Genomic DNA, 27,280 nt, shown 5'->3' with positions numbered 1-27,280 from the left:
TTTATTTATTTATTTATTTATTTTAATTTGACCAGAGAGGGACAGGGAGAGGGAGGGAGAGAGGGAAAGTGAGAAAGCAAGCTACCATGTCCAGGACTCAAACCACAGTTGGCCATGTGGGAGTCCAGTGCCATTAACCACCATGTCACCTGCCGGCCCCAGTTTATTTCATTTTAATTTGACCGGGGCGGGGGATGGGGGAGGAGAGGAAAGTGAGAAAGCAAGATGCCAGGTCCAGGACTTAAACCACAGTCAGCCATGTGGGAGTCTAGCTATTATTAAAGATGCAGATCCTGGGGCCCATCTCTAAACCTTCTCAAAGAGAACAGTTGGAGCAGGGTGGATTTGTATTGTTGATTAGCTCCCTAGGTGATATGCACTCCTTTCTTAGTTTACCGCAGTTATTTTCCACTCCTATATATACATATTTACTTTTTAGAGTATTTTAAATGTACTTTATTTATTAATTTTTTTTTCCATTTGACCAGAGAGAGACATGCACACACAGAGAGGGGGTCCAGAGAAAGTGAGAAAACAAGCCACCAGGTCCAGGACTTGAACCGTGGTCAGCCATGTTGGAGTGTTCAGCACATCAGCCACCAGGCCACCTGCTGGTCCCCTACTCTGGTATTTTTTAATGAAAACTTTAAAACGTCCTGAAAAGTAGGACAGTGACTCTTTATGTGGCCGTCCGAAAGAGCCAAGAGTTTACTAGATTTGCCACACTTGCTTCACCTAATCTCCTTTTCCCCTTAAATGTCTTTACTTTAAAGATGTTTCAGTCCTCTGTGATCTGGTCTTCCCTACATCAGCATGCATCTTTTTCTTGTATAACTGCACTCCCTTTATCATGGCTATAAAAATTTACAATGCTTTCTTTCTAATACCTGTTCAAAATTAAAATCTGTATAGTTACATCAAAAATGTTTTTGCACTTGCTTCCCTGAAATCAAGAACTGCTCAAGGGACTGGATGGTGGTGCAGGACCGTGAGGCTGACCCACATGGGAAGATTGTGGGTTCGTATCTGGAGACCTCCCTAAGTACACAGGGTACATGGTGTGTCCATGAACCAAGGCTGGCTGGTAGTAAATCCTGTGGTGTCAACACCCTGTTGGGGTGTTGTCGGTTTGTCTCTCTTATGGAAGGAATAAATACACAACTTTAAAAAAAAATTGCCAAACAAAATTTGCACATTACATGTAGTTGTTGCATCTTTCAAATTTCATTAAGCTGTCTTCTAATTGATATGTTGCGGGAACTGGGTCAGTTTTCTTGCAAAATGTCAAACATTGCAGAGTTTTCTGTTTGGTTCTTTGTGATACTATCTAATCTATCTTTCATAGTTTCTGTAAATAGAAGTTTGCTTTAGAGTCTTGATTAGATTTATTTTCAGTATTTTTGACTAAGCTACTTCACAGAAGGTGCTGTGACTTCACATTACATCAAGTCTGGTTCCAGTTTTAGTGATGATAACTAAAATTGATCAGGGATTCAGGAGATAACAATCTGAACTCTCCATAAAGATTAAGTCTTCATGTAATAGTTTATTTGTTCTTTTTTTTTTTTTTTTTTTTTTTTAAAGATTTTTGCTATAGGGCATGTGCCCTTTCTGGAGAAATAGACAGAAAGCAAGAAGTCACTCTCCATGGGGATGACTATACCACAATCCCTTCCCCTCATTCTTCTCTTGGGATTTTGGGCACACATGTACATGTGCCTGGTGGGAGTTTGAAGCCACTGGATCCAGGACTCAAACCATGCTCAACTGCATGAGAGTCCAGCGATGTAACCATTACGCCATCTGCTGGTTCCAGTAAATTTTTTTGTTTGTTTTTGTTTTTGATGCTTGATGTGTGAATTTATATCATTCAGCTGCTAATGGGTGGTTTTCTGTTTTCTTTATGCATTTAATATGTGGAATTCTACTGTAGGAAGAATCCTCCATCAATGAGGGCTGTTTGGTTATCTCAAAGTATAGTTCATACAAGAAAAGAATCATGTTACAAGGGAGCTTCATAGAGGAAAATGAAATTAACATACAAATTTATTTTGATACACGTAAAGAAATCCATGCACAGTTTTCTCATAATACACATTCTCCAAGAACTTTTTTTGGTGTTACTAATTTATTTATTTTAATTATGATTTCTGGTTTATATATATTTGAGATATTTTTGTGAGGCATAGCATTTTTTTTGAAAGCATGTATACAGTGTATAATAATTAAGGTAGGGATATACACATAGTCGTCTTTTTCAGCATTGAACATTATATGATGTTGTACACATTTTAATAGGTTTCTAATATTTTTTAAAAATGTATTAAATTGTTGTTTTTTACTCTGCTGTGGTATACCATTTCATAGGCTATTCCACTTATTTACATGCATTCCCGTGTCCATTAGTATTTTCTCACAAACCTCCCACCCCTCCCCATGAACTTTTTGAAGATCCCCTCATATGTTAATTATGTCATTTGGTTTTCATTTAAAATTTTTCATTTTAAAATTACTATTTTGTACATACATATTTTTTGCCATATGTAGTACAAGTTTCTTTTACAGTATCCATAGGTTCTCAGATTTTTAATTATTTACATTTCACTCACAGCCCAATATTGAGTGTAATTACTTTTTTTGTTTTTTTAAGAGGTTTTTGCTTTAGGCCACCTGTGCTCTCTGGAGAGAGACCGAGACAGAGACAGTGAATGGAAATTGTGAGAAATCACCCCTGGAGAGATGGCCACGCTGCAATCCCTTCACCTTCATTTTCTTCCCGGGGTCTTGGGCAGGCACATACGCATCTGGAATTTTAAGCCACTGGTCCTGTACTCGAACTGTAGTCAGCCATGTGGGAGTCCATTGACATAACTGCTACGCCATCTGCTGGTCCAAACTATACATACTCTTAAAATAGATCTTATTTCAATCAGTTTATTGTAACCATTTTTTTTTTTGAAATAATTATTTATTTTAGTTTTACTTATGTATTCATTTATTTTAATTTGACCACATATACACACACACACACACACACACACACACACATACATATACACACACACAGAAATGAAGAAGCAAGCCGCCAGGTCCAGGACTCGAATCGTGGCCAGCCATGTGGGAATGTCCAGCGCCTTAACCACCATGCCACCTGTTGGCCTGTAACCATGTTTTTTGGTTTTGTTTTTAGGTTTCTGCCTTAGGATGAGTGTGCTTGCTGGACAGAGACAGAGAGGAAAGTGAGAAAGCACTCTCTCAGAGAGGATGGTCACACCATAATCCCTTCTCCATTCTCCTTCTGGGATTTTGAGCAGGCACGCACATAGCGCACATGGCATGATTTTCAAGCCTCCAGGTCTGGAACTCAAACTGTGGTCACCTGCTGGCCTGTAACTATGGATCTTTTAAAGTTAGTTTTAAAAAAAAAAGGAAATCTTATTCTTAAAAATTAGTACCAAGATATTTGCATGTAATTATCTCCTAAATAAACCCTCTATTTCCTGTAGTTATGATAGCTAATGGGTTAGTAAATGGATTTTTGTTTATGTAAACACCTAACAATTATGTTGATTTTGCTACTTGGGTATTTGAAATACTATTAGGGCAAGTGATTCTCTGCAACCAAAATAATAAATTAAAAATAAGGAACCACTTGATAAAAAAACATTTTATCTTTGTTTCCTTATGTGTAGTACACAAACCTTAAACTCACATGTCAAACTCTAATTTCATTTCTATAAAATATTCTCTTGTAGTATTTCTTATTCCTATTAAGCTGGTGGTTCTTTCTCATTGCTGCCCCCACCACTCAAAAAATTGCTTATGTTAACCTACTTCCTTCTGCCTTAGCAATTCCTTTTTTCTGTCTCCTGCTGTTTCTGCCTGAGTCCAGGCCTTTCTCCTTATAGAGCTAGTAGCCTCATTTCAACGATTGATCATTTTGCTTCCTTCAACCTCTTCTCTGTTTTAACCCATTGTTCTTACTGACACACAGCCTTCTCAATGACACTAATTTTTTGTTTGTTAGTTTGTTTTTAATTTGGTGGAGAGTATGCATGCTTTTCAGAGAAAAACAGGAGCAAGAGAAAGCATCTCCCATGGAGCATGATCATGCCTCAATCTCTTCTCCATTTCTCCATGCTTTAAGAATTTGGGGCATGTGGGACCAGCAGTTAGTGTAATAGCTATGTCACTGGACTCCCATGTAGTCGACTGCGGTTCACGTCCCGGACCCAGTGGCTTAAAACTCAATGCCAGGCGCGTGTGTGTGCGTGCCCAAGATCCCGAGAGGAGTATGGAGAAGGGATTGTGGCATGGCCATCCCCCCTGGGGAGTGATTCTTAACTTTCTATTTCTCGCTTTCTACCTCTCTGTCTCTCTCTATCTGGCGAACACACGCGCCCTATAGCAAAAACCTCTCCAAAAAAAATAATAATAATAATTTGGGGCTTGTGCACACTTGCATCCAGTGTATTTTTCAAGGGATTCGAGCTGCTCAGTCATCCATATGGGGTCCAGTTCCTGTGACCACCAGGCCACAGGCTGGCCCTCACAGTGACGCTGACTTCAGCAAATAGATTGACTTGTGTCGGTGTCTTGTTTAAAACTCTTCAATTATGTTCTTATTTTTTTTTATCTCTGCCCAACTCCTTAGTATGATATAGAAGTCCGATCTCTCCATTCTCAATTTACCCCACGTCGTATTTGGTCCAATTCATACTATCACTCACACATCATTTTGTTCTTGGCCTCTAAGATCTTTTTATGTGCTAGCTCTTTTAGTAAATGCTCTTTTTCCATATCTGCTGTCACATCTTACCCTTTATTCTACAGCTCAAGTGTGTCTTATGTGGAAGAATTCTGGTACTCCCCACACACCCAGCAGAGGCCACTTCTTTTTTTAATGTGGTCTTGATTGTACCTTGACTGTAGCTCTCTTTTAGCCCTCATCGTGTTGTAGTTCAGTGTTTACATGTCTGCAAACTGCTCCTCTGTGAGCTGAACTCTGAGGGCAGGTGCCATATTCTCATTCATCTTTACATCTCTAGCAGCTAACAGGAGCTCAGGAAAAAAAGAGATTGTTACATACATGAGCCTAACGGCTAGTTAGCAGGCTCCAAACAATTAGAAAATGCTTTCAATCAATTTTATTTATAGGAATGATGTAAGATTTCTAATTTGCCTTTTTAAACTTTTTGTGAAAAATTTTGATTTGATTTTAAACTAACCTTAAAATAGAGAGAAATAAGCATGTAAAATATCAAACATAGGCTGAACAATTTTTGTAACACTGAGAATAGATTTGATTATTCAAATCTTTATTATTTACTATAGTAAATGTTTTGAGAATACCGGTTTCATTTAAAGTTCTCCCATTATATTTATAAATAAAAGTAGTAGATTTGGGATCAAGACATGACAGAATACAGTCTACAAGCTTTTCCAGTTCTTTAGAGAGCCATTAGTTGGAAAAGGATATTAAAGATTCATTAGAATTCAACAGTGTGTTTTCTGGCCCTTTACCCAAGAGGTTCCCGAATACATTTGGAGTGCTCATGTATCAAACAACCAGGAACTAATGTAGACCTAATTCCTGTGCTTTTTTGATTCCATAAAATCTGATGATAGTAGCCAACAAAGTTGCTTCAGAATTTGCTAGAAATTACTAGAGAGAAGGTGAATTGTTAAATAGAAGCAAATAGTCTTTAAGAATGGTTTAAAATTCAAGAGGGTAGCATTTTTAATTGAATGTGATCATACCTTAGAAGAATTACTGTATGGTCATATAAAATTATTATTTATTAGCTATCATTAATTCTTTGGTGAAGTATTTGTATTTATTGTATTTGAATTACCTTTAATAATTACACTTATTTATTTTTAAAAATGTTTAATTTGTTATTATTTTTTAATTTGACCAGATAGAGACAGAGAGAGAAAGGGAAAGTGAGAAAGTAAGCCGTCAGGTCCGGATCTCGAACTGTGGTTGGCCAAGTGGGACTCCAGCGCCTTTAACCACAGTGCCACTGGCAGGTCCCAAATAAATACATTTAAATAAGTATGAAGTTTTGAATGTCAGTAAACGTAAGTCTAAAATGTAAGTTTTTGAAGACCATAAGGGAAAACTCACATCTAGTTTAAGCCCAGTTCTAACTGCTTAATTATTATTTTTTGTACACACACACCAGCCTCAGTAAATATCAGTTTTAGATGGCTTCTGAAGTTGTCATAAGGTTTAGCAGGGTAACCTATTCAGTATAGATAGTCTTGAACAGTTTGGATCATATGATCTGTTAAATATCTTTGAATTCCATTTATGAAGGAATGGAATACTTTACCTGTAACACTATCTCATAGAAGCGATTTTACTCTCGCTGTATATGAAATATAATACTACTTTTGTCTGTTCTTTAAAGAAGTATCTTAGCAGCATCTTCCTTGAAAGAACAAAGAGCAGCCTGCATTTTTAGGCATAAGTACTCTGCTTGCCTTTTAAGCATGAACCATTGCCTGTGTTCCTGGTCAAAGATTTTAAAGTTTTTATTTTTGAAGGAAGTAAAACAATTTATTGGTCTCTCGCATGAATGAATTTGTGACTCTAATTTGACAGATATAAGACAAGATGAAAGTTAATATCCAGAAGCTTAGAAGAACTGTGGCATTGTGCATTATTTTATGCTTAAACAAACTAATTCCTTGTTTAATTTATTTACATAATAGGTTTTATTTGATTACTAGTAATCATCAATTAAAAAAACTGATTTTGAGTTTCTGAAATTTTATTAAACATACGAAGTGCCAGACTAAATATATATTTGAATTATATGTGATAGAGTGATAAACACTGTCAAGTTATTATTGGTTTTAACCATTGCATTTCACTGCTATGGTTATATATATTTCACTGGCCTTTTACACAATAAATGTCTATTTAGTTCTGTCTTTATATGTTGAATGATTTCTGCTGCTGACATCAACCCCAAACAGCTAGTCTCTCTCTAGCCTTATTGCCACCCTTTTCGATCTTTTTTTTTTAGTTATAGAGCTTGTGTACTAGCTAAAGAGGAGAGAGACAGAGAGGGAAGGTGAGAAACCACCCCCACCCCCCCCAGGGGGATGGTCAAACTCCAATCCCTTCTCCTCCAGTCTCTTGGAATTTTTGGATATGCACACACACACATATCTGGGACTCGAACCATGGTCGACTATGTGAGAGTCCAACTGCCTTAACCACCACAGCACCTGCTGGTCCGACCACCCTTTTAGTCCTTTTTTTAAAAGAGGTTTTTGCTTTAGGGCACGTGTGCTAGCCAGAGAGAGAGAGACAGTGAGAGGGAAAATGAAAAATCATCCCCTAGGGGTGATGGCTGCATTGCAGTCCCTTCTCCATTCTCTTTCTGGGATCTTGGGCTCACATGTATACACACCTGGAGTGATTTTTAAGCCACTAGGTTTGGGACTCTAACCATGGCCATATGGGAGTCCAGCAGTGTAAGCACCTTGCCATCTGCTGGCCCTAATCCTTTTCAGTTTTAATTCCAAGAAAAAAATATTTTATGCTGTTCACTTCTGCAAACAGAGGTTTTGAATATTCCCTGAATGTAAGCTTTGGAGTGAAAAGCAAGGAGTGATTTTATGCATAGACAAACAAGGCCTTGCCTGCCCAGTTGGAGCATCATTTCCAATAAAGGAACTAGACAAGGAATCATTTAATGCATTGTGATAAATCCAGTAACAGACATGTTAGTACCTGGTACAGGGGTTAGCACAGAACAGAGTATAAGGCTCCATGAGCAGGGACTATATTTGATTCTTCTCTATGTATCCAGCACTTAACAGAGATTCTGGTATGTAATAGATTTAATAGACTAGTTAAATGGATGAGATTAATTCTGCATTAGATAGAGATAACAGAGGGTGGGGGCAGCAGGTAGCATGAGGGTTAAGGCCACTGGACTCCCACATGGCCGACTGCAGTTCCAGTCCCCAGACCTAGTGGTTTACTCTCTCTCTTTTTCTCTCTCTCTCTTGCTCTGTCCCTCTCTGGTCAAATTAAAATAAATAAATAAAAGAGATACAAGGAAGTTTTCCTGAATAAGGTGAAATCTGGGTTTTGGAAGTTAAATAGGTAGATGAAAGGGTAAGAGAGTGAATGACAGGCACAGAGAACAGTGTGAATAAAACCGCAAGCTCCGTTTTAGCTAACTGCAAATAATTTGGATTGCTTCAGGATAAAGTATAAATTGAAGAGTAGCTAGAGGTGGTGCTGTGTTAGTGAAGCATACTGTTTACACTATATTGTAAAAGAAATAGTTGAAAAACAGTGAATTAAAAAAAAAAAACCTAGAAGGACCAACAGGTGTTGTGGTAGTTAAGGATGCTGGACCCCCACCGCGCTGACTGTGGTTCAAGTCCCGGACTGGTGGCTTGCTTTCTCACTTTCTCTCTCTCTGTCCCTAAATAAATAAATAAGATAGAATAATTCTTTAAAAAAAAAGTAACTAGATCACTACACTTTCCTGAACACATTCTCAAATTTGTTTTGAGATACCTAAACCTCCTCTTCAAAGCACTTTGATGGTTTTTAAGGGTAATTAGAATTATCATTGATTAAATATTTACATCTAAATATTAGTTTGTCAGATATTTAGTTTATTTATAATTTTAGTATATTTATACTGAATTTTTGATATAAGATTGGGATCCTTTGTGTAATCAATGATTGTATCTTTTCAAATTATAAAGATTTATAGAACTGTATTTGCATTTATGACATACCTGGGTGTGTTTTCCATGGAAGCCCACTATGTTACCCACTCCCTACACTCAGGGTCTACTAGATTACTCCCCAGATCCATTTAGATTTGTCAGTCAAGGGTTTAGTGGAAAAAGCTCTGACCTACACACTCGGAAGCCAGATTCAATACTTACAGTATTACTGGTTAGCAACAGGATTGTGAGTAGTTATTTTTTTCTTATTTGCTAAATATAAAGAGTTAAATAACCTCATAAATTCCTTTTAACCGTGAAAGTTTGTGATTTTGTAAATCTGTAGATATAGGTTTTTTTCGTCTGTAATGTGTTCGCCATAGGTGTGTGTATTTGCCAGAGGGATATATACAGAGAGAGACAGTGAGAGGGAAAGTGAAAAATCATCCTCTTGCAGGAGGGATGGCCATGCTGCAATCTCTTCTTCACCTGGGATTTTGGACACTCATGCACATGTACTTGGTGTGATTTTTCTTTCTTTCCTTTAAAAAAAAAATTATTTATTATTATGATTATTTGACTAGAGAAACAAAAAAGAGTGGGAAAGTAAGAAAGCAAGCTGCCAAGTTTGGGACTCAAATTGCAGTCAGCCATGTGGGAGTCCAGCACCCCAAACACCATGCCACCTGCCAGCCCTGTGATTTTTTTTCAAGCTGCCAGGTCTGGGACTTGAACTGCTGTTGTCCATCTGGGAGGGAGCCCAGTACTTAACCACCATGCTACCTGCTGGCCTTGTAGTTTGGTTTTTAAAAGAACTTTGCCAGAAGGCATGACAGAGAAGGAGCGAGCACTCCCTAGAGGGAATGATTATTCTGTAATCCCTTCTCCTTTTCTCCTTCCTGTCAGGCTTTGGGGCATGCACACAAGTGTGCCTGGCTTATTTCTCAAGTATCTGGGTCTGGGACTTGAACTGCACAGTTGACCATGCAGGATATGGCTGCCTTTACCTCCAGGCCATGGTTTGTGTGATGCTGGGACCTTGGACTGGAATGTAACTCCCAACTAGAGCTGCATTTTCCAGGACTTCATGTTAGTTACCAAGGACTATCTATATGGTAGTGTTCTAAAATATACATATTCATTTGAAAAATACTAAGTACCTTCTATAGTATTTCTTGTTCAACTTAAATACTTTTTTTCCATGGTAAATTTGAGACATCAGTAGAATTGCTGTTAATACCTAACAGGCAGTTTGAAGTAAGAGTCTAAAATTCAGGAGAGAAAACAGGAGTAGGGAGAGATTTGGGGTCATCCATGCAGGTGATAGATCAGAGCATGGAAGTAAATGAGATTTGGGGGAAAGAAAAGAAGAGGGAGTAGACAGATAAAAGAGTAGAATCCCTGGGGACTGGCAGATGGCGTGGTGGTTAAGGTGCTAGATACTCCCACATGACTTACCATGGTTCAAGTCCCGGACCTGGTGGCTTGCTTTCTCGTTCTCCCCATCTCTGTGTTTCTCTCTCTGGTCAAATTAAAATAAATGAATGAATAATTAAAAAAGAGTAGAATCTATGGTTGAAGGGTAGTGAAATTTGTGGCACTCTACACAGATGGGAAAGGAACCAAGAATCAGAGAGAAATAGAATACATTGTGTTACTGAAAAAAGAAAGTTTCACACATGAGAGGAACTTTATCTGAGAGTCAGATTAGAATAGACCAACATGGACTGTATACCCTAGTAGTTAAGGAAAGTTGAATCCCACATGGCCAACTGAGGTTCGAATCCTAGCCTTGGGACCTTGAAAACATGCTGGGTACACGTGTGCAGCCAAAATTCTGACAGAATAGAGAAATGGAGGAGGAAGGATTGTGGTGTTATCTGATCCCACCCAGTTGTGGAGGGCTTTTTCCTCTGCCCTCACACCTGATTGTTGCTGGACAGGGCACATGCCTTCTGGCAACTAAAAAAAGCAAAGCAAAAGCCCATTGCTAATTGAAGATGAGTTAGTCATGGAAGTAAAGGTTATAGTTTAAACCATTACAGGGCATGCAATTCAGTGTACAAAAATCAAACTTTTGTCAGTTTTCAGTTGCAGTATTTTAATGTTTTTGTTTGTTTTAAGGGTGGTTCCCTCATACTCAGTGTTGAGGATGAGTAAGTTTGCAAGGTTCCATACTGTACATGAGTCAGAGTAAGGTGATGCGGTGAATGGAAAGCACTGAACTCAGAACCACAAATTCTGGGTTCCAGTCCAAACTCCATTATTTTAGCTATACAGTGATTTCAACATCTTAAGAGTGGAGAGGTTTGGAAACAGATCAATTGCAATCAGATTGGTAATTATTATACTAAACATGATCAAAAGTACTTGGGCAAATGTTTTCGTAAATTTTTAGGGGCTCAATTTCTTCACTTATAAAACTAGATAGGAGGGCCAGCAGATGGCGTAGTGGTTTCTTTGCTGAACTCGTGTGTGCCCAACCACATTTTGAGTCCTGGACCTGGTGGCTTGAAAATCATGCTAGGGGTGTGTGTGTATGTGTGTGCGTGTGTGTACGCATGCATGTGCATGCATGCGTGCCCAAGATCCCAGGAGGAGAATGGAGAGAAGGGATTGTGGTGTGGCATTTCCCCGGAGGGTGATTTCTCCGTTTCCTCTTACTGTCTCTGTCTCTGGCGAGCACATGCATCCTGTGGCAAAAACCTCCAAAAAAATTAAAAATAGTTTTAAGTATTATAATCTACATAGTATACCCCCATTCAGTTCTGAATTACTGTTTGCCTCTAAATATTTGTCTTTATAGTGTATATGACTGTGTGTGTGTGTGTGTGTGTGTGTGTGTGTACTTTTACTGTATATATTCACATACATGCATGCATATATATGTTTGTTTATTTCCTGAGAAGGAAAGGCATGTACCTGTGACAGGGTCATCATGCTATAATCCTATACCCAGCCCTGTGGCCAGCTAGGATCATGGGCACACTGATATGTTCAGGTAGACTGAGGATGAACCTGGAGTCTTCCCTACAGCCTCCTGCATCACATAGCAGCAGCCCTCCTGCCTGCAACACAGTGACTGGACCATCTGTGTATTTTTAAAAATCTGTTATATAGTATACTGTTGTGATTTCAGTAAGTTTATTGCAGAGGCATATGCAAAATAAGGGAAGATATTTACAAGGGAACCCACCAGAAGAAAGGCTCTTTGATGTTCAGATAGAGAAAGCATATATGGGACAGGAACTTTCCAGCAGGATGTTTGAAAATAATTCTGGGGTACACTGATTTTCGGGTGACCTGTTTTGGAATGATGGAGCAAAGGGCAAGGTGTGGGTTGCTTCGCGTATACCGTATGAGACATAGGTGAGTGGGCCTGGAGAGCTGATGGTTTCTGCCACGACATTCTGTGAGTGACTTACTGCGCCCGAATCTATTTCTCTCCATACTTACAGACGTGTTTTGTGTGATGCAACAGTTGAAAAATGTGTATGTACAGATGAGATTTATTAAATATGAAGTAAAAGCAAAATAATTCAACTAACAATTCACTGTATAGCATACTGTTGGAACTTCCTGTACAGTGTCTGCATGCCCTCTCAGCTTAAAGTGTAGGAGGGGAGACTGTCTTGCATGCTCTTGGCCAGCGAGAAATAAGTACCCTGACACCCTTTGGAGGGTTGAGCTTGTTTCAAACCATGTATTATTTATCTCCTGGAACTGCTTTTTCTTACTGTTTATTTAGTGAGGATCAGTTTTGACCCATAGTGAGTTGACAAAGGGATGCAAGTAAAGCTTATTGTGTTAGTTATTAAAATGTGAGCTTTGGGGCTGGTTCCTTGGTTGGTAGTTAAGGCTGCTGAATCCTAAATGGTCAACCTTGCAGTTTGAGTCCTAGACCTGGCAGCTTGAGAAACACATATGTGCCCAAATCCCGACGGGATGGAGAAACGGAGAAGGGGTTGCAGAGTGACCATTTCCCATGGGTAGTGCTTTCTCCCTCTCTCTGGCAAGCACACATGCCCACTGGCAAAATTATTTTTTTTTTAAGTTTAACTTTATTTGTTTTTAATTTGACCAGAGAGGGACAGAGTAGGAAAGAGAGAGAAAGAATGTGAGAAAGCAAGCTACTGGGTCTGGGACTTGAACTGCAGTTGGCCAGGTGGGAGTCCAGCATCCTTAATCACCACCTGCCGGTCCCAAAATTAATTTTATTAAATGTAAGCTTTACAGAGACCAGTGGCCTGAGATGCCGCTAAAGAAATGGCTGAAGAACAGTAAGGTGAAGATTGTACGGCCACTAACCCTCCTAAAGTATAGACAGAGTCAGATTGTCAAAGTGTTCATTTTGTGTCCTTCGATATAAGATGACTTTGTGTTCACAAATATCATCGAGGTTGCACTATGTGTGGCCTCCACAGAGCTAGATGCTAGAGGTAACATTGATGAGCATGATACAGCATGCCCCTCATGGATTTCATCATTTAGTAGGAAAGAGTTAAACAAAGGACAGAGACTCATAGGACAGTTTTGCCCAAGTAGAATTTTGGTTGCACATCTAACTGGTTCCTGGCAAAAGCCATATTAACTGCATCTTGTGTCATGACCTCAGCCTCGCTCTTCTCTTGCCGATCCTGCATCTCATTATAATCATGCTATAAGGAAAAATTAGATAAAAGTGTTCAGGAGCATGTGATAAGCATCTATGGCATGTAGCTGAGAAAAAAGGTTAACCTCATGATTTCTGGGAGAGTAACATAAAAATGTATTTGCATGCCAGATCATGTTCTTGAGTACAAATGTGCCTTAACATTTTTTTTTTTCTCATTTAATTAGATGAGACAAACTCACATTTTCATTACTTTGCTTTTTGTTTATAGGTCCAGGGGCAAGTTCATCCTACTCTTGAGTCTAATGATGATGCTCTTCAGTATGTTGAAGAATTAATTTTGCAGTTATTAAATATGCTATGCCAAGCTCAGCCACGAAGTGCTTCAGATGTAGAGGTATGATAGATTTTGCCTTGTATTTACTTCTTACACATTTAATCAGTGTGTTTGTTGTAATGTCAGTGAAGGAGAAAAGAGTTTGCTCTTCAGTTCCAAAAAAATATGTAATACTATGTACTGATAGACTATATGTGTTTATGTGTGCTTTAACTATTCTCTGTTTTGCTTTTAAGCTAAAATAAATAACTTGAATAATATGCTCATACTTTTAAGAGTGGAATGTGTTCAAGTGTTTTTGTTTGTTAAAGTCAGATAGCATTACAAAGACGTTTCCATTCATCTTCTGTTATTTCATGTGGTAAGTGAATTCCTTTTTACTGATTGAAAGAAAGTGAACTATCTAAAATGTAGGAAGGAGGTTCCATGATCTCGCAAGACGATATGGTCCCTGTCCATTTAGAGTTTATAGTTTAGCAGAGATGAAGAAAGAAAGTGGGCAGTAACAATGTGATATTACCATGAGTAGGAGAGAAACCATAAAAGCCAGCTAGCATCAGCTGTGGGATTTAAGGATAGCTTTCCTTCCTTTTAAAAAATTATTTATTTAATTTTATATATTATTTTAGTTCATTTTTTTGTCTTGTTTTAGAGATTTTTTGCTATAGGGTGCATGCATTTGCTGGGAAGACAGAGAGATAGAAAATGAGAAATCACCCCCCAGGGGGCTGGCCGCATTGCAATCCCTTCTTCTCTTAGAATTTTGGGCATGCATGTATGTGCGCCTGGTGTGAGTTTTAAGCCATTGGGTCCCGGACTCAAACAGTAGTCAACCATGTGGGAGTCCAGTGCCTTAACCACTCCACTACTGGCCCCTATTATTATTATTTTTCAATTTAACCAGAAAGAGAGAAATAGAGAAGGCAAACCTCCAGGTCCAGGACTTGAACTGTGGTCAGCCACATGGAAATCCAGTGCCTCAACCATGCCACGTGCCTGGCCCTAAGGATGGCTTTCTAAAAGAAGAAACATCTAAGAAGAGTTCTGAAGGAATCAAAAGTTTGAGAGGAGAAAAATTTAAAGTACCAGCTGTAGAAAATAGGAGACAGAGCTAAAAATATAAAAGGAATTTTCTTTTTTTTTTTTAAGTATCTTTTTTCTTTTCTTTTTTGTTTTTTTTTGAGAGGTTTTTGCTATAGGGCACGTGCGCTCGCCAGACAGACAGAGAGAGACAGAGAGGTAGAAAGCTAGAAATCACTCCGCAGGGGGGATGGACACACACGCTACAATCCCTTCTCCATTCTCCTCTCGGGATCTTGGGCACGCACGCACACGCGCCTGGCATGAGTCTTAAGCCACCGGATCCAGGACTCGAACTGCGGTTGACAACGTGGGAGTCCAGCGGCATAGCCATTACGCTAACTGCTGGCCCCTAAAAGGAATTTTCTAGCAATTGTAAAGGGTCATTGGACTTTAATGACTCCAAGCGTAGAGTGGTTCAGATCTTTGGGTTTCTGTGACTTCTTTTATAGAACTCAAGTGGGCACATTGAAAAAAAACAGTAGTTGAGGTGAATGCACATCATGGATGTATAGTTGCAGAATAGTAGAGCAAGAGAATTCTGAAAATTGGTTAATAACAGTGCTTTGCAGTCTTTTCAGGATACAGTACACATAGAATATAGAATGTAGTAATTTTTTATGGCATGCTATGATTGAGTAAAATGTAATCTCTAGCTAGCTGATGGCCCTCTACTGACTGCTTTCCTTAGGGCCTAGGGATTGATGTATAGGCACACCCAAGGAGAAACTCCACTGAGAAGAGCATCACAGGATATAAATTACATAGGGGGAAAGTGAAATGAAATAATAGCTAATGTTGGAGTGCTTGCTATAGAGTATTATAGAGGATCTAAACACTTTCGTGCTTTCTGTTTCATTCGTACTTCATAATAACGCTATGAAGATGGTGCTGTTTTTTTCCGTTCCTAGCATATAAGCTCCAGGGACTTTTTTCTTGTTCACTTCTGAATCCCCAGAACCTAGAACACTGACAGGGAAGCCACCCAAAATATAAATGTTGAATAAATGAATGATGAATGAGGAAACTGAAGCTTAGAGAGGTTGAATAACTTGCCCAAGGTCGCAGCTAATAAGGAGTGAAGTCAGAAAGTCCAGCTTCTTGAGAATGCATTCCATTACACTCTCCTGCCAGGGAGGAGAGGGAGATAGGTAGGGGGGTTATCGGAGTTCTCCATGAGGTCAAAGAACTGATACCACTAGAGTATCTGAGTGACAGAAATAGAATATATTGGGATCACAGAAAGAGTTGTTTGAGACTTTGTCAGTAAAATACTTCCAAAGGAGGATGTGGCTATCGGGGGAGGGAGGCTGGGCTAGAGATGAAGGTCTCCAAGTCCAAGATGAAGTGCTAAGGGTTAAGCGGCAAAGTCGCGAAGGATGATGGCAGGACTTTACCTGAGAGTGTGTTCTAGAAGCAGCCTGGAGTGGAACGGTGCCAAACCCGTGTTCATGTGGGTTGTGGAGCAAGGACTGTTCCTGCTGTAGAACTCCTCAGAGAGATGCAGATTTCAGTTGAGGCAAAGAGGTATTAAGGAGCGTTGAATTACAAAGGCTGTGGGTGTGGGAAAGATTATACACTGTAGAAGCAGTAATTCACTTTGATTTCTTAAGTAATTCAAAGTAGTTTTTTACATTTTTATCTGATTTTTCTTTGAATTATAGGTAAAATCTCTTTTATCACAATTTCCTTTAGGTACCACACTAGGCTTCACAGAGCAGATCTTAAATAGAACTGGCTGCTAGATTCTCCTTTTCATTAGCAGTTCAGGTTTTCTTTTAGACCCATGTTAGGTTTCTCCACAATGTTGATAAAATGCAGCATCCAACCCTGTCAGTGTATTAGAAGGGAGTTACAGGTTTCATCTTGCTTATTTTTCTCATTTTGGTACCTTCCAGGAATTTGCTAGTTTGATATTGCAAACTTAAATTTACTCTTTTCAGATGCGTTATGCAGTACCTATGCTCATCTAATTTCCTTCTCTTAGTTTAGAAACCAATACATTATTTTCCAATTTTGAAGAAGATTGCCATTCAGAAATAACGAGTGTCTGTCTCTCACTTGCATAGATTAAATCAGTATCCAGGTATTCAAGACTAAATAAAGAGAATTTCACACTTTCTAATACTCAGAAGAGAATTCCTGAGATATTTTACCCTATACCCTATATTTATTTATTTTGAGGGAGATTTTTGCTCTAGGGAGAGAAAAAATCTGGAGAGACAGTGAGACAGAAGCAAGAAATCACCTCCTAGGGAGTTGGACGCAGCACAGTCCTTTTCTCCATTCTCTTCTTGGGATCTTAGGCACATCCGCACACATAGGCCCAGCGTGAGTTTGAAACCTCCAGGTCTGGGACTCAAACCATGGTCAACTATGTGGGAGTTCAGTGATGTAACCATTACTCCATCTGCTGGTTCCCCTATATTGTTATTTTTAAGCACTTCACCTCAACCCTTGAAATAGATGTAACTATATGAGGTTCCATTTAGCTAGCTTTGGGACTGGGGATGTATTTTTTTTTTTAAAGGAAATATCTACCAGTTGTATAATAAGATTTATAGCTACAAAACACCATTAAATAAAATTTGATATTCTTACAATCATGTAGGGTAGTCATTATTCTTAGAAAAATTGACCTTCAGAATAGTAGAATAGATAGAAATGATGGAAACTGGTTTTTCCCCTAGTCAGTAGTCAAATACTGTTCTTCCTGTACCACTCCTGGATGGGTATTTAGATAAGAATATAGAGATGTGAAGATGCTTAGATGAGTGTAATGGTGTCTTCGTCCACACAGACTGCCATAATAAATTACCTTAGGCTGGATCATTTATAGATAACGTAAATTTATTTTTCATCAGTTTGGAGTCTAAGAAGTCCAAGATCAAGGGACTGGCAGATTCATCATACTCACATGGCTGAAGGAAGGTGGACAGGACCCTTCAATCTTATTTTTTTTTTTTAATTTTTGGGGGCCAGCAGGTGGCATGGAGGTTAGGAGTGCTGGACTCCCACATGGCTGACCACAGTTCAAGTCCCGGCCTCCCTCTCTCTCTTTCTGGCCAAATTAAAATAAAATAAATGAATAAATAAAGTTAAATAAAAAAGTCTTAAATTTTTAAAAACATGTCAGAGGTCCATACAATCACCAGTGAGAGAGAGAGAAAGAGAGAGAGAGAAAGCACTCCTCACTCCCTCAGTGGGATAAGCTGCAATCCCTTTTCCATTTCTCCAACTTGTCATCGTCTTGGGCATTCATGTGCATGTGCCAGGTGTGTTTTTCAAGTCATCTGGGCTGGAAAGCTATGTCGTTGGCCATGTGGGATCCAGCCCTGTTAACTGCTATGCCACTGGCTAGCCTGGATGATTTAGTCTTTCTTTTTCTTTTCTTTTATTGTTTTAGAGGGCACAGAGAGAGTCAGAAAGGAAGGGAGAGGGAGAAAGCACCTACCCAGTGGGATGTGATCACAGCATAATTCCTTTTCCTCCATTTTTCCATCCTGCTGGGATTGTTAGCGTGCATGCATGTGCACATACTGGCATGCTTCTCAAGCTGCCAGAGCTGGGATTCAAACTGTACCATCACTTATAAGTGATCTAGCTCCCTCTACCAGCAGGCCTGAGAATTTATTATTTCTTACTGTGAGTTGAGGTTAATTAGAAAGCCCCAGGATCTACCATCACTATATTTGTACCATAGTTATACCATTCAGTTAACCATGGGTTAAATCAGTATAAACATCTTAATTGAAAACCATGTAAAGTTATTCCTAAATCTCTTGTCCTTTTTTGGACTAGTAAATCTATCGAACTGACTTGAACAAAAGAAAATTTTTGTTTTGCATGTTCCGTGGCATGTTCCAGTTCCCTCGTCCCCTTCCCTTCTCTCCTTTTTCACCTGCTGTATTCCCTGATGACTTAGACCTTTGTGTATTGCCTTTACTACATGAGGGTCGCATCCCAGTAAATAGTTCTGTTGTAACTAGACAACTAAAAAGGTTTGTAAATTCCATTTTAACTATCTTTTTTTTTATCATATATTTTTTTTTTTTTTCTTTTAAGAATTTTTTTGCCATAGGGCCCATCCACTCACGGGGGACAGGGAGGGGAGGGGGAGAAAGAGACAGACAGACAGAGACAATGAGAGGGAAAGTGAGAAATCACCTCCCAGAGGGTTGACCACACCAAAATCCCTTCTCCTTTATTCTCTTCTCAGGATCTTGGGCATGCGTGTTCACGCTCCCAGCATAAGTTTCAAGCCACTCAGTCCAGGGGGTCCAGGACTTACACTGAGGTCAGCTATGTGAAAGTCCAAGACATAACCATTACGCCATCTGCTGGCCCCTTCTTTTGCCATCCTTCTAATGCCATTATTAAAAATGATCACTCTTTGGGACGAGCAGTTAGCGTAATGGCTGTCTCGCTGGACTCCCACGTAGTCAACTGTGGTTCGAGTCCCAGACTGGGTGGCTTAAACTCACGCTGTGCGCGTGTGCATGCATGCCCAAGATCCCGAGAGGAGAATGGAGGAGAAGGGATTGCGGCGTGACCATCCCCTCTGGGGGGTGATTTCTCGCTTTCTGTCTCTCTGTCTCTCTCTGTCTGGCGAGTGCACGCGCCCTGTAGCAAAAACCTCTCCAAAAAAAAAAAAAAAATCACTCTTTTTTATTTTGCGACTGATGTAGCCTTGCATACAGATGAAGAGAAACTTTATTAAAGTTGAATAGGATAAACCTCTCCATTTTATTAATTTTGTCATAATATAGATTTCTTAGAATTGTGTTTCCACCTCAGAGAATCAAATGACAGTCTATTATTTTCCATCTTATTAGTAACTGACAAAAGTTTTATTCTTAAGGACTTTTTCAAATTAAATTTACTTTTTTATTACTATTTTTTTAATTCGCTACAAGGCAAGCGTCTCATCAGAGAGAGACAAAGAGAGGAGGAAAATGAAAAATTAAGTTGCCAGGTCAGGACCCAAACTGTGGTCAGCCATGTGGGAGTCTAGCACTCTTAACCACCATGTCACCCACTGGCCCCTGACAAAGTTTATATTTGGATTTATAATCAAAAGTCATGTTTCATCTAGTAGTTTTTACATACTAGTTGAATACTTATCAGTTAAAAATGATGTAATACTGACCTCTACTGGTTTTAATTATGATATATTGCAAGTGGATTTTAAAACTTGTGAGGATGAAAGCATCTTTGGTTTAATTCGAATTGCAGTCATTTATTAATGTAAGGAAATTCAGCTGTTATATTAATTTGAGTTCTTTCACTTTAATAGAGATTTTAACTGAATAATTACTGGAATTGAAATATTTTGTAAAAAAATTAATGACATGGAGAACTTTAAAGATAAGCTACAATGATAAAATTATCATTACCAATATGTATATATACCTTTGCATAATGGAAAAAAAATTCTTAGAAGTTTCAATTATGAAATAAGACTTGAGCTTGTTATTGAAAGTAAGGACAAGTGAATGAGAATTGCATTTAGATATTTGCTTCTTGAACTTAATTCTTGTTCCTTGAAATTTTATAAAAGTAATGTTTAAAGTGGCTTTTTCTCATTCCTGTCATTAGCTTTTTCATAGCAACGTTGAAATTCATAATGTGATTTTCTCCCTAGATAATAGAAGGGATGTTTTATCTCTTAATTGCCTAATTAAGAAACGAATATATTAACAATTAAGTTTTCTCTTAGCTAAAATATGTTTGTGAAAAGCTCTTCTTTTGTATTCTTTGATTTTTAAAGTGAATTTTAAGTGAAGAGCACTGTTTAACATACTTGTTGCTTAGTTGTTATTTTCCTATTTTTAAGGAACGTGTTCAAAAAAGTTTTCCTCATCCAATTGATAAGTGGGCAATAGCTGATGCCCAGTCGGCTATTGAAAAGAGGAAGCGGAGAAACCCTTTATCTCTGCCAGTAGAAAAAATCCATCCTTTGTTAAAGGTAAAGCTGATATACTGCCTTCTTGCCTTTTAAAACAAAATAAAACCCACTGTTTTCAAACACCTCGCATGTATTTTATGAATGGGAAAGTCAGTAGAAAAGTAAAATTCTTTCAAATTTTCCAAGAATTCTTGTGGTAGGTAAAAATGACGTGAAGATAAAAATGTGTTAGACAATGTTATTTAAAGTAATTTCACATTAACAGTAATTATGAAATAAATTGAAAAGACTAAGAAGTTGTTATTGTGGATTTTGTTTGTCTCAGGTATTATTGGAACCACAAAGAGAATTTATAAACTTTTTTTTTTTTTTTTAAAGTTTTTGCCCTAGAGTGCATGTGCTTGTTAGAGAGAGACAGTGAGGAGGGAAGTGAGAAATCACCTCCCAAGGGGGATGGCCACACTGCAATCCCTTCTCCTCCATTCTCCTGGAATTTGGGGCATGCACATACATGAACCTGGCATAATTTTCAACTTACTAGGTCCAGGACTTGAACTGTGATCAGCCATGTGGGAGTCTTATCACCTTAACCACTATGCCAACTGCTGACCCCTTTTTCTTGTTAGTTAGACGTAAGTGTCTATAAATGCTTTAGATATTAATATTTTATGTAGAAATATTTATGAGACTGCCATTGGACCATGTATAATCTTTGAACCAAAATTCCCTGAAAATCACCTAAACTGTTCAGCCCTCCTATCATTTAGATCAGTTTGACTGTCTCCAGAACTATTAGATAAAATAACTACTTGAAATTTTCATACTATTTCTATTTATTTAATACAATGAACAAACTCTTGATTAACCCCAAGAACAAAAACATAGGTATTAGGTCATTGGGAAAGTTGTGACATATTTTTCTATACAAAAATGTGTTATGACTTTGCCAGTGTCCCAGTATTATACGCTGGGCATTGTGCTTGCCTGTAAACCCAGCTACTCAGGAAGCTAAGGTGGGAGGATCTCAAGTTAGAGACCAGCCTGGACAACGTAGACCTATATCTTAGAAAAGAAAGACCAACACATGCGTGTATATGTATTATAATGAAAACCTTAGTTTTGATTTCATTAAGTGTGTACACACTGTGATGTAGCAGAATGCTGATATTTGCATACGTTGTCCTTGACTTTCATTACTCAACAAAGTTATCTCCAGTTTGTGAGATACACAAGCACAAAGTGATTAACTTCTCATACAAGCTCAGGAGACTCTCACTGACGTTGTTAGGAAATCCAGGTCTGTTTGATCTTGTCCAAAATTTAAGGCTAAACACTTGGGTGATGTTTAAGGCTGTCAGAAGGTTATGTTCAACATTCAGTTGTTTGAGTAGAAATATTTACTCTCTGGTCTGTGCAAGTTATGGAAAATTACCAAATTAGCAGTTGTATTTTTCATTATAATTCTTTTTCTGATTTTCACTGGCAATACATTGTATTATATTCTATGAGAATTAACAAATTGAGGCATGTGCATGTTGTGTTAATAGTCCTGTTTTGAGTTTTAAGATCTAATTGTGGATATGATTTCAATTTATTAATACATCATTATCATGACACATTTAATAATTTTTTTTACATATCCTAAAAGGTAAATGCAACCTGTCCCGAACTTGTAATAAACTTCTTATTTTAGAATAAACTCTTCTTTCAAAGATTTTATTTTTTTCTTTCCTTTTAATTAAATTGTTTAGAAAATAGAATTTTTTCTCCTGTAGGAATTGGTCGGGCCCACAAAAGCCAACATTCTCTTTGAAGTCTAATTACAGAATTATTTAACATGCTCTTAATAACTACTGTTGTTCAGTAGGACAGAGTTTTTTCTCATAGGAACAGCCAAGAATATGAAGAATGTGCTATTAGGGTTGTGGGTAGGTCAGGTATTTTTGGAAAGGATGGAGGTATGAGGCTAGTAGTTATTCCTGATACCAATAATGTATTTATTAACTTTTGCTTTGTATAGAAGAAAAACATTCGCTCATCGTAGTAACTTCTAGGTATTCTGAATTAGGTAACAAAGACCATAAGTTCTCCTCCCACAAACTAGGGCTTCACTTTCTAGATTAGATATTTTCTATTTAGTTTTATACTTTCGAGTTTTCTACATGATCAAAGTGAATTTTACTTACCTTTTAGCTTACATTTTTAATATTAATACATATGAGAGGACTTCAGAAAACCTCATGGAAAGTGCATATTGTGAAACAACTATACATAGATTTCAAAAGTATTTTGTACTAAAATAAACTTGTAGTCAATTCCATTTTTCTATGAACTTTTTTAAAGTCTCCCTCAGTTATAGTAGGACAATCACAAAAATTAAATGTTGATAATCACAGGTCTTGGTAAAAGTTAAGCTTAGTTTCATATAATTTAAAATTTTTAATCAGTGTGTTGCACTTATAGTATATGATATCTAAACATGCTTTTCTTTTCATTTTATAGGAGGTCCTAGGTTATAAAATTGACCATCAGGTTTCTGTTTACATAGTAGCAGTATTAGAATACATTTCTGCAGACATTTTAAAACTGGTGGGAAATTATGTAAGAAATATACGGCATTATGAAATTACAAAACAAGATATTAAAGTGGCAATGTGTGCTGATAAGGTAAGAAAATGAGCTATATGCTTTGTTCTTAAATTTTTGTGACTCATTGAATGCTAACACATTGTTTATACATAGTAAATCTGTATAGTATGTGTTGGGAACTATTTCTTATAATAGCAAGTATTCAAGACACTCCTCCCCTTCTTCTAAAGCTTTTTGCCTTAGGGCACGTGCACTTGGAGGGGGTGATGGTGGTGGTGGTGGGCAGACGGGAAAGTGAGAAATCACCTCCCAGGGCTGGTGGCCATGCTGCAATCTCTTTTCCCTCGTCTCCTCCCTTCTCCCCCTGGGGTCTCAGGCACACATACACCTATACCCGCTGTGAGTCTCAGGCCACCGGGTCTGGGACTCAAACCACGGTTGACCATGTGGGAGTCCAGCAACACAACAGCTACACCATCTGCTGGCCCCCAGACACCCTTTTATAGAAATAGGATATTAGATAAATATGTTAAAATGTGTTTAAACATGCATTTCTTTTCATGTATTACTGCAATTATTACTGCAGTTAAAGTACTCTTTCTCAGAGTGAGAGAGAAAAGAATAAAAGGTATTTTTTATAGATTCTTACCATGATGCTCTTGCCCCACTCTTGGAGTAAGTCAGGATTATAGTTAGGCACTGGGGCACCTAACCTGTTTAGGTTGGCCTGGGAACAGAACCTGGGCCTCTAGGCTTGCATGAACACCCTACTGGTTGTGTCACCTTGGCCAGGTAATCTCTCTCTTTCTTTAATTGCCAGAGGGCATGTGCACTTGCCAGAGAGAGACAGAGAGAGAGAAAGGAACAAAGCACCCCCCAGTGGAACGGGCTATCCCTTTCTCTCTATTTTTCCATCCTGTTGGGATTTTGGGCATGCAACAGATGTGCCCAGTGTGCTTTCCAAGCTGCGAGAGCCAGAGTTAAACAGTCAGTCATGTGGGATCTGGCTCCCTTAAGACAAGGGTACCGGGCTGGCCAATATTAATCTCTTCATAATAAATTTCTTAAAATTTTATTTCAACCGGAAGACTTAAAAGATTACAGATTTACTTGATCATAATTTTCAAAAACATAAACATATTAGGCAGTAGTTTTATTTCAGTACCTAGTCATCTTTAGATACTACTCATCATTTTACAATGATAAAGCTAAGAGTAAACATTTATTATAAGTTAAGCATATATTGGTATCACATTTGCTCCTATGGTACCCCTCTAAGGCGGAGATCTTACCTACATTTTACGAATGGATACTGCAATTGAGAGAGTTAAAGAAATTGGTTCAGATTTTTCTGAGCAGTTTCAAAACCTCGACTTGAACTCCCATTATATCTGAGTATAAAGTCTTTGCCTCAGTATTTTCCTTTTTTTGAGAGGTTTTTGCAATAGGGTGCATGTGCTTACCAGACAGACAGATAGAGACAGAGAGACAGAAACAAGAAACCACCCCCCCGGGGGGGATGACCACACTGCAATCCCTTCTCCTCCATTCTCCTCTCAGGATCTTGGGCACGCACGCACACACGCCCGGCATGAGTTTAAGCCTCCAGGTCCAGGACTCAAACCGTGGTCGACTACATGGGGGTTCAGCGACACAGGCATTAAGCCAACTGCTGGTCCCATGCCTCAGTGTTTTCATTTTAGGAAAATGACTTTGCAGAAAGAAAACATTTTCTGATGAAGTATTATATTCCATTTTCTTACTGTTTTGATTTAGAATATTCTTTCCGATTACTGAATCCATTTGATCATTTTTTTACAATATAGCCATGTAAAGTAAAAAAAAAAAAAAGACCTGATCTGAAGAATTTCAAGTGTTTTGATGTTTTTAAAGAAATGAGTATTTTTTAAATTACTATTTAAAATTGAATGTAAGATATTGAATACTTTTTTTTTCCTTAAGTCTTGCTATAGAGTGCATGTACTCACCAGAGAGAGAGAGAGAGAGAGAGAGATGGAGGGAGGGAAAGTGAGAAAGCACCCCCCGGGGGGGATGGCCATGCCTCTTGGGATTTTGGGTATGACACGCCCAATGTGATTTTCAAGCTGCCAGATCTGGGGTTCAAACTGTGGAGTTGACCATGGAAAATATAGCACCTTTTCCACTACACTACCTGCAGGCCCCAATATTGGATACTTTTTAATGAATGAGATAAACCAGATTTTTTTTTTTTTTTGGAGAGATTTTTGCTATAGTGCGCGTGCGCTCGCCAGACAGACAGAGACATAGAGACAGAAAGCGAGAAATCACCCCCCAGGGGGGATGGTCACACCGCAATCCCTTCTCCTCTATTCTCCTCTCGGGATCTTGGGCACGCACGCACACGCGCCTGGTGTGAGTTTTAAGCCACCAGGTCCAGGATGCGAACCGCGGTCGACTACGTGGGAGTCCAGCGACATAGCCATTACGCTAACAGCTGGTTCCCATAAACCAGATATTTTTGAAGACCTTCTCTGTGCTCATATAACAAGGAGATATAAGAGAAGTATAAAATAGGCTCCAAAGTTGATGAAAGGACATTTACATTCTATTCATCAAGAAACAGAAAGTAGCACAAATAAAGTATTATTTTTCTGTGTAAGAGGGATAATGGTGTTGTAGAAGTTCACAAGAAGGGGAAAGATGAGTTTCAGTAAAAGTAATAGCATAGAATTCTTGGGAAAAACAGGGCTCATTTTGATTATTCCCAACAAATATAGTAACAAAGGCAAACTAGAAGGTTATAAGAATTATTCTGAGAGAAACAGTGAGGCCATGGAATAAATGATGGCAAGGGTTTGTGACAGAGGAAACCAAATCAGAGAGAAATTTATTGAAACCAAATTAGAAATAATAGGTTAATGAGAGACAGACATACAGACACTAGTTTTTTTTTTTTTTTTTTTTGCTATAGTGCACGTGCACTCGCCAGACAGAGAGAGACAGAGAGACAGAAAGCGAGAAATCACCCCCCAGGGGGGATGGTCACGCCACAATCCCTTCTCCTCCATTCTCCTCTTGGGATCTTGGGCACGCACGCACACATGCCCGGCGTGAGTTTAAGCCACCAGGTCTGGGACGCAAACCACGGTCGACTACATGGGAGTCCAGCGACATAGCCATTACACTAACTGCTGGTCCCCAGACACTAGTATTAATAGAGAGCTTCAAGGAGGCAGTAGGTGATATCAGATGTAGACTTCCGTTTTAGAGAAGCTATGGAGGGGTAGTGTCAGGATATCTAAGAAAGGCGATAGTTACATGTGCTCTTTTTCCGTCATTTAAAAACTGTATTCGAAGAACTTGTTAGGGCATCTAACTTCATATTTGACCATAGATTCATATTGTATTCTACTTTTTTATATCTCTTGACTACACAGGTATTAATGGATATGTTTCATCAAGATGTAGAAGATATAAATATATTATCTTTAACTGATGAAGAGCCTTCCACCTCAGGAGAACAAACTTACTATGATTTGGTAAAAGCATTTATGGCAGAAATTCGACAATATATAAGGGAACTAAATCTAATTATTAAGGTTTTTAGAGAGCCCTTTGTCTCCAATTCAAAATTGTTTTCTGCTAATGTAAGTATCGTTTTATATATATGTCTATTATTGCATGCAATTTTCAATTTTCTTGACTGTTTCAAATTTGAATTTGTCTAGTTCGTAGTTTGCAATTTGTCAATTTTTTTAAATTTGTGGGACTTAATTCATGATCACAAATAAAAAGTTACAGCAGTATTAAAAAATTAATCATCAGGAGCCAGCAGGTGGTGTAGTGGTTAAGGCACTAAACTCTCACATGGCCAACTGCTATTCGAGTCCCTGACCCAGCTTCTTGAAATTCATGCTGGGCATGTTTGTATGCATGCCCAAAATCTTGAGAGGAGAGTGGAGAAGGAACTGTGGTGTGGCTATCTCCCCTGGAGGGTAGTTTCTCACTTTCTATCTTTCTTTTAAAAAGAAAAGAAAAGAGATTAATCACCAGAAGTTAAAAG

At 38.4% G+C, this 27,280-nt stretch overlaps 1 protein-coding gene across 1 annotated transcript in view; it reads left to right on the top strand.

Moving 5' to 3' along the window:
• Positions 1-27,280, top strand: part of SOS1 (SOS Ras/Rac guanine nucleotide exchange factor 1) — a gene marked incomplete in the record, with an annotated part of 130,821 nt that overhangs the window by 35,429 nt on the left and 68,112 nt on the right. The window contains 4 exon segments of the mRNA XM_014588926.2: positions 13,593-13,718; positions 20,575-20,706; positions 23,149-23,313; positions 26,655-26,864. Of these exon segments, the coding sequence (XP_014444412.1) occupies positions 13,593-13,718; positions 20,575-20,706; positions 23,149-23,313; positions 26,655-26,864 (633 nt within the window).

Source organism: Tupaia chinensis, unplaced genomic scaffold (assembly GCF_000334495.1).
Source record: "Tupaia chinensis unplaced genomic scaffold, TupChi_1.0 Scaffold000317_1, whole genome shotgun sequence".
Classification (NCBI taxonomy): Eukaryota; Metazoa; Chordata; class Mammalia; order Scandentia; family Tupaiidae; genus Tupaia; species Tupaia belangeri.
This window is presented reverse-complemented; position numbering and strand designations above follow the sequence as displayed.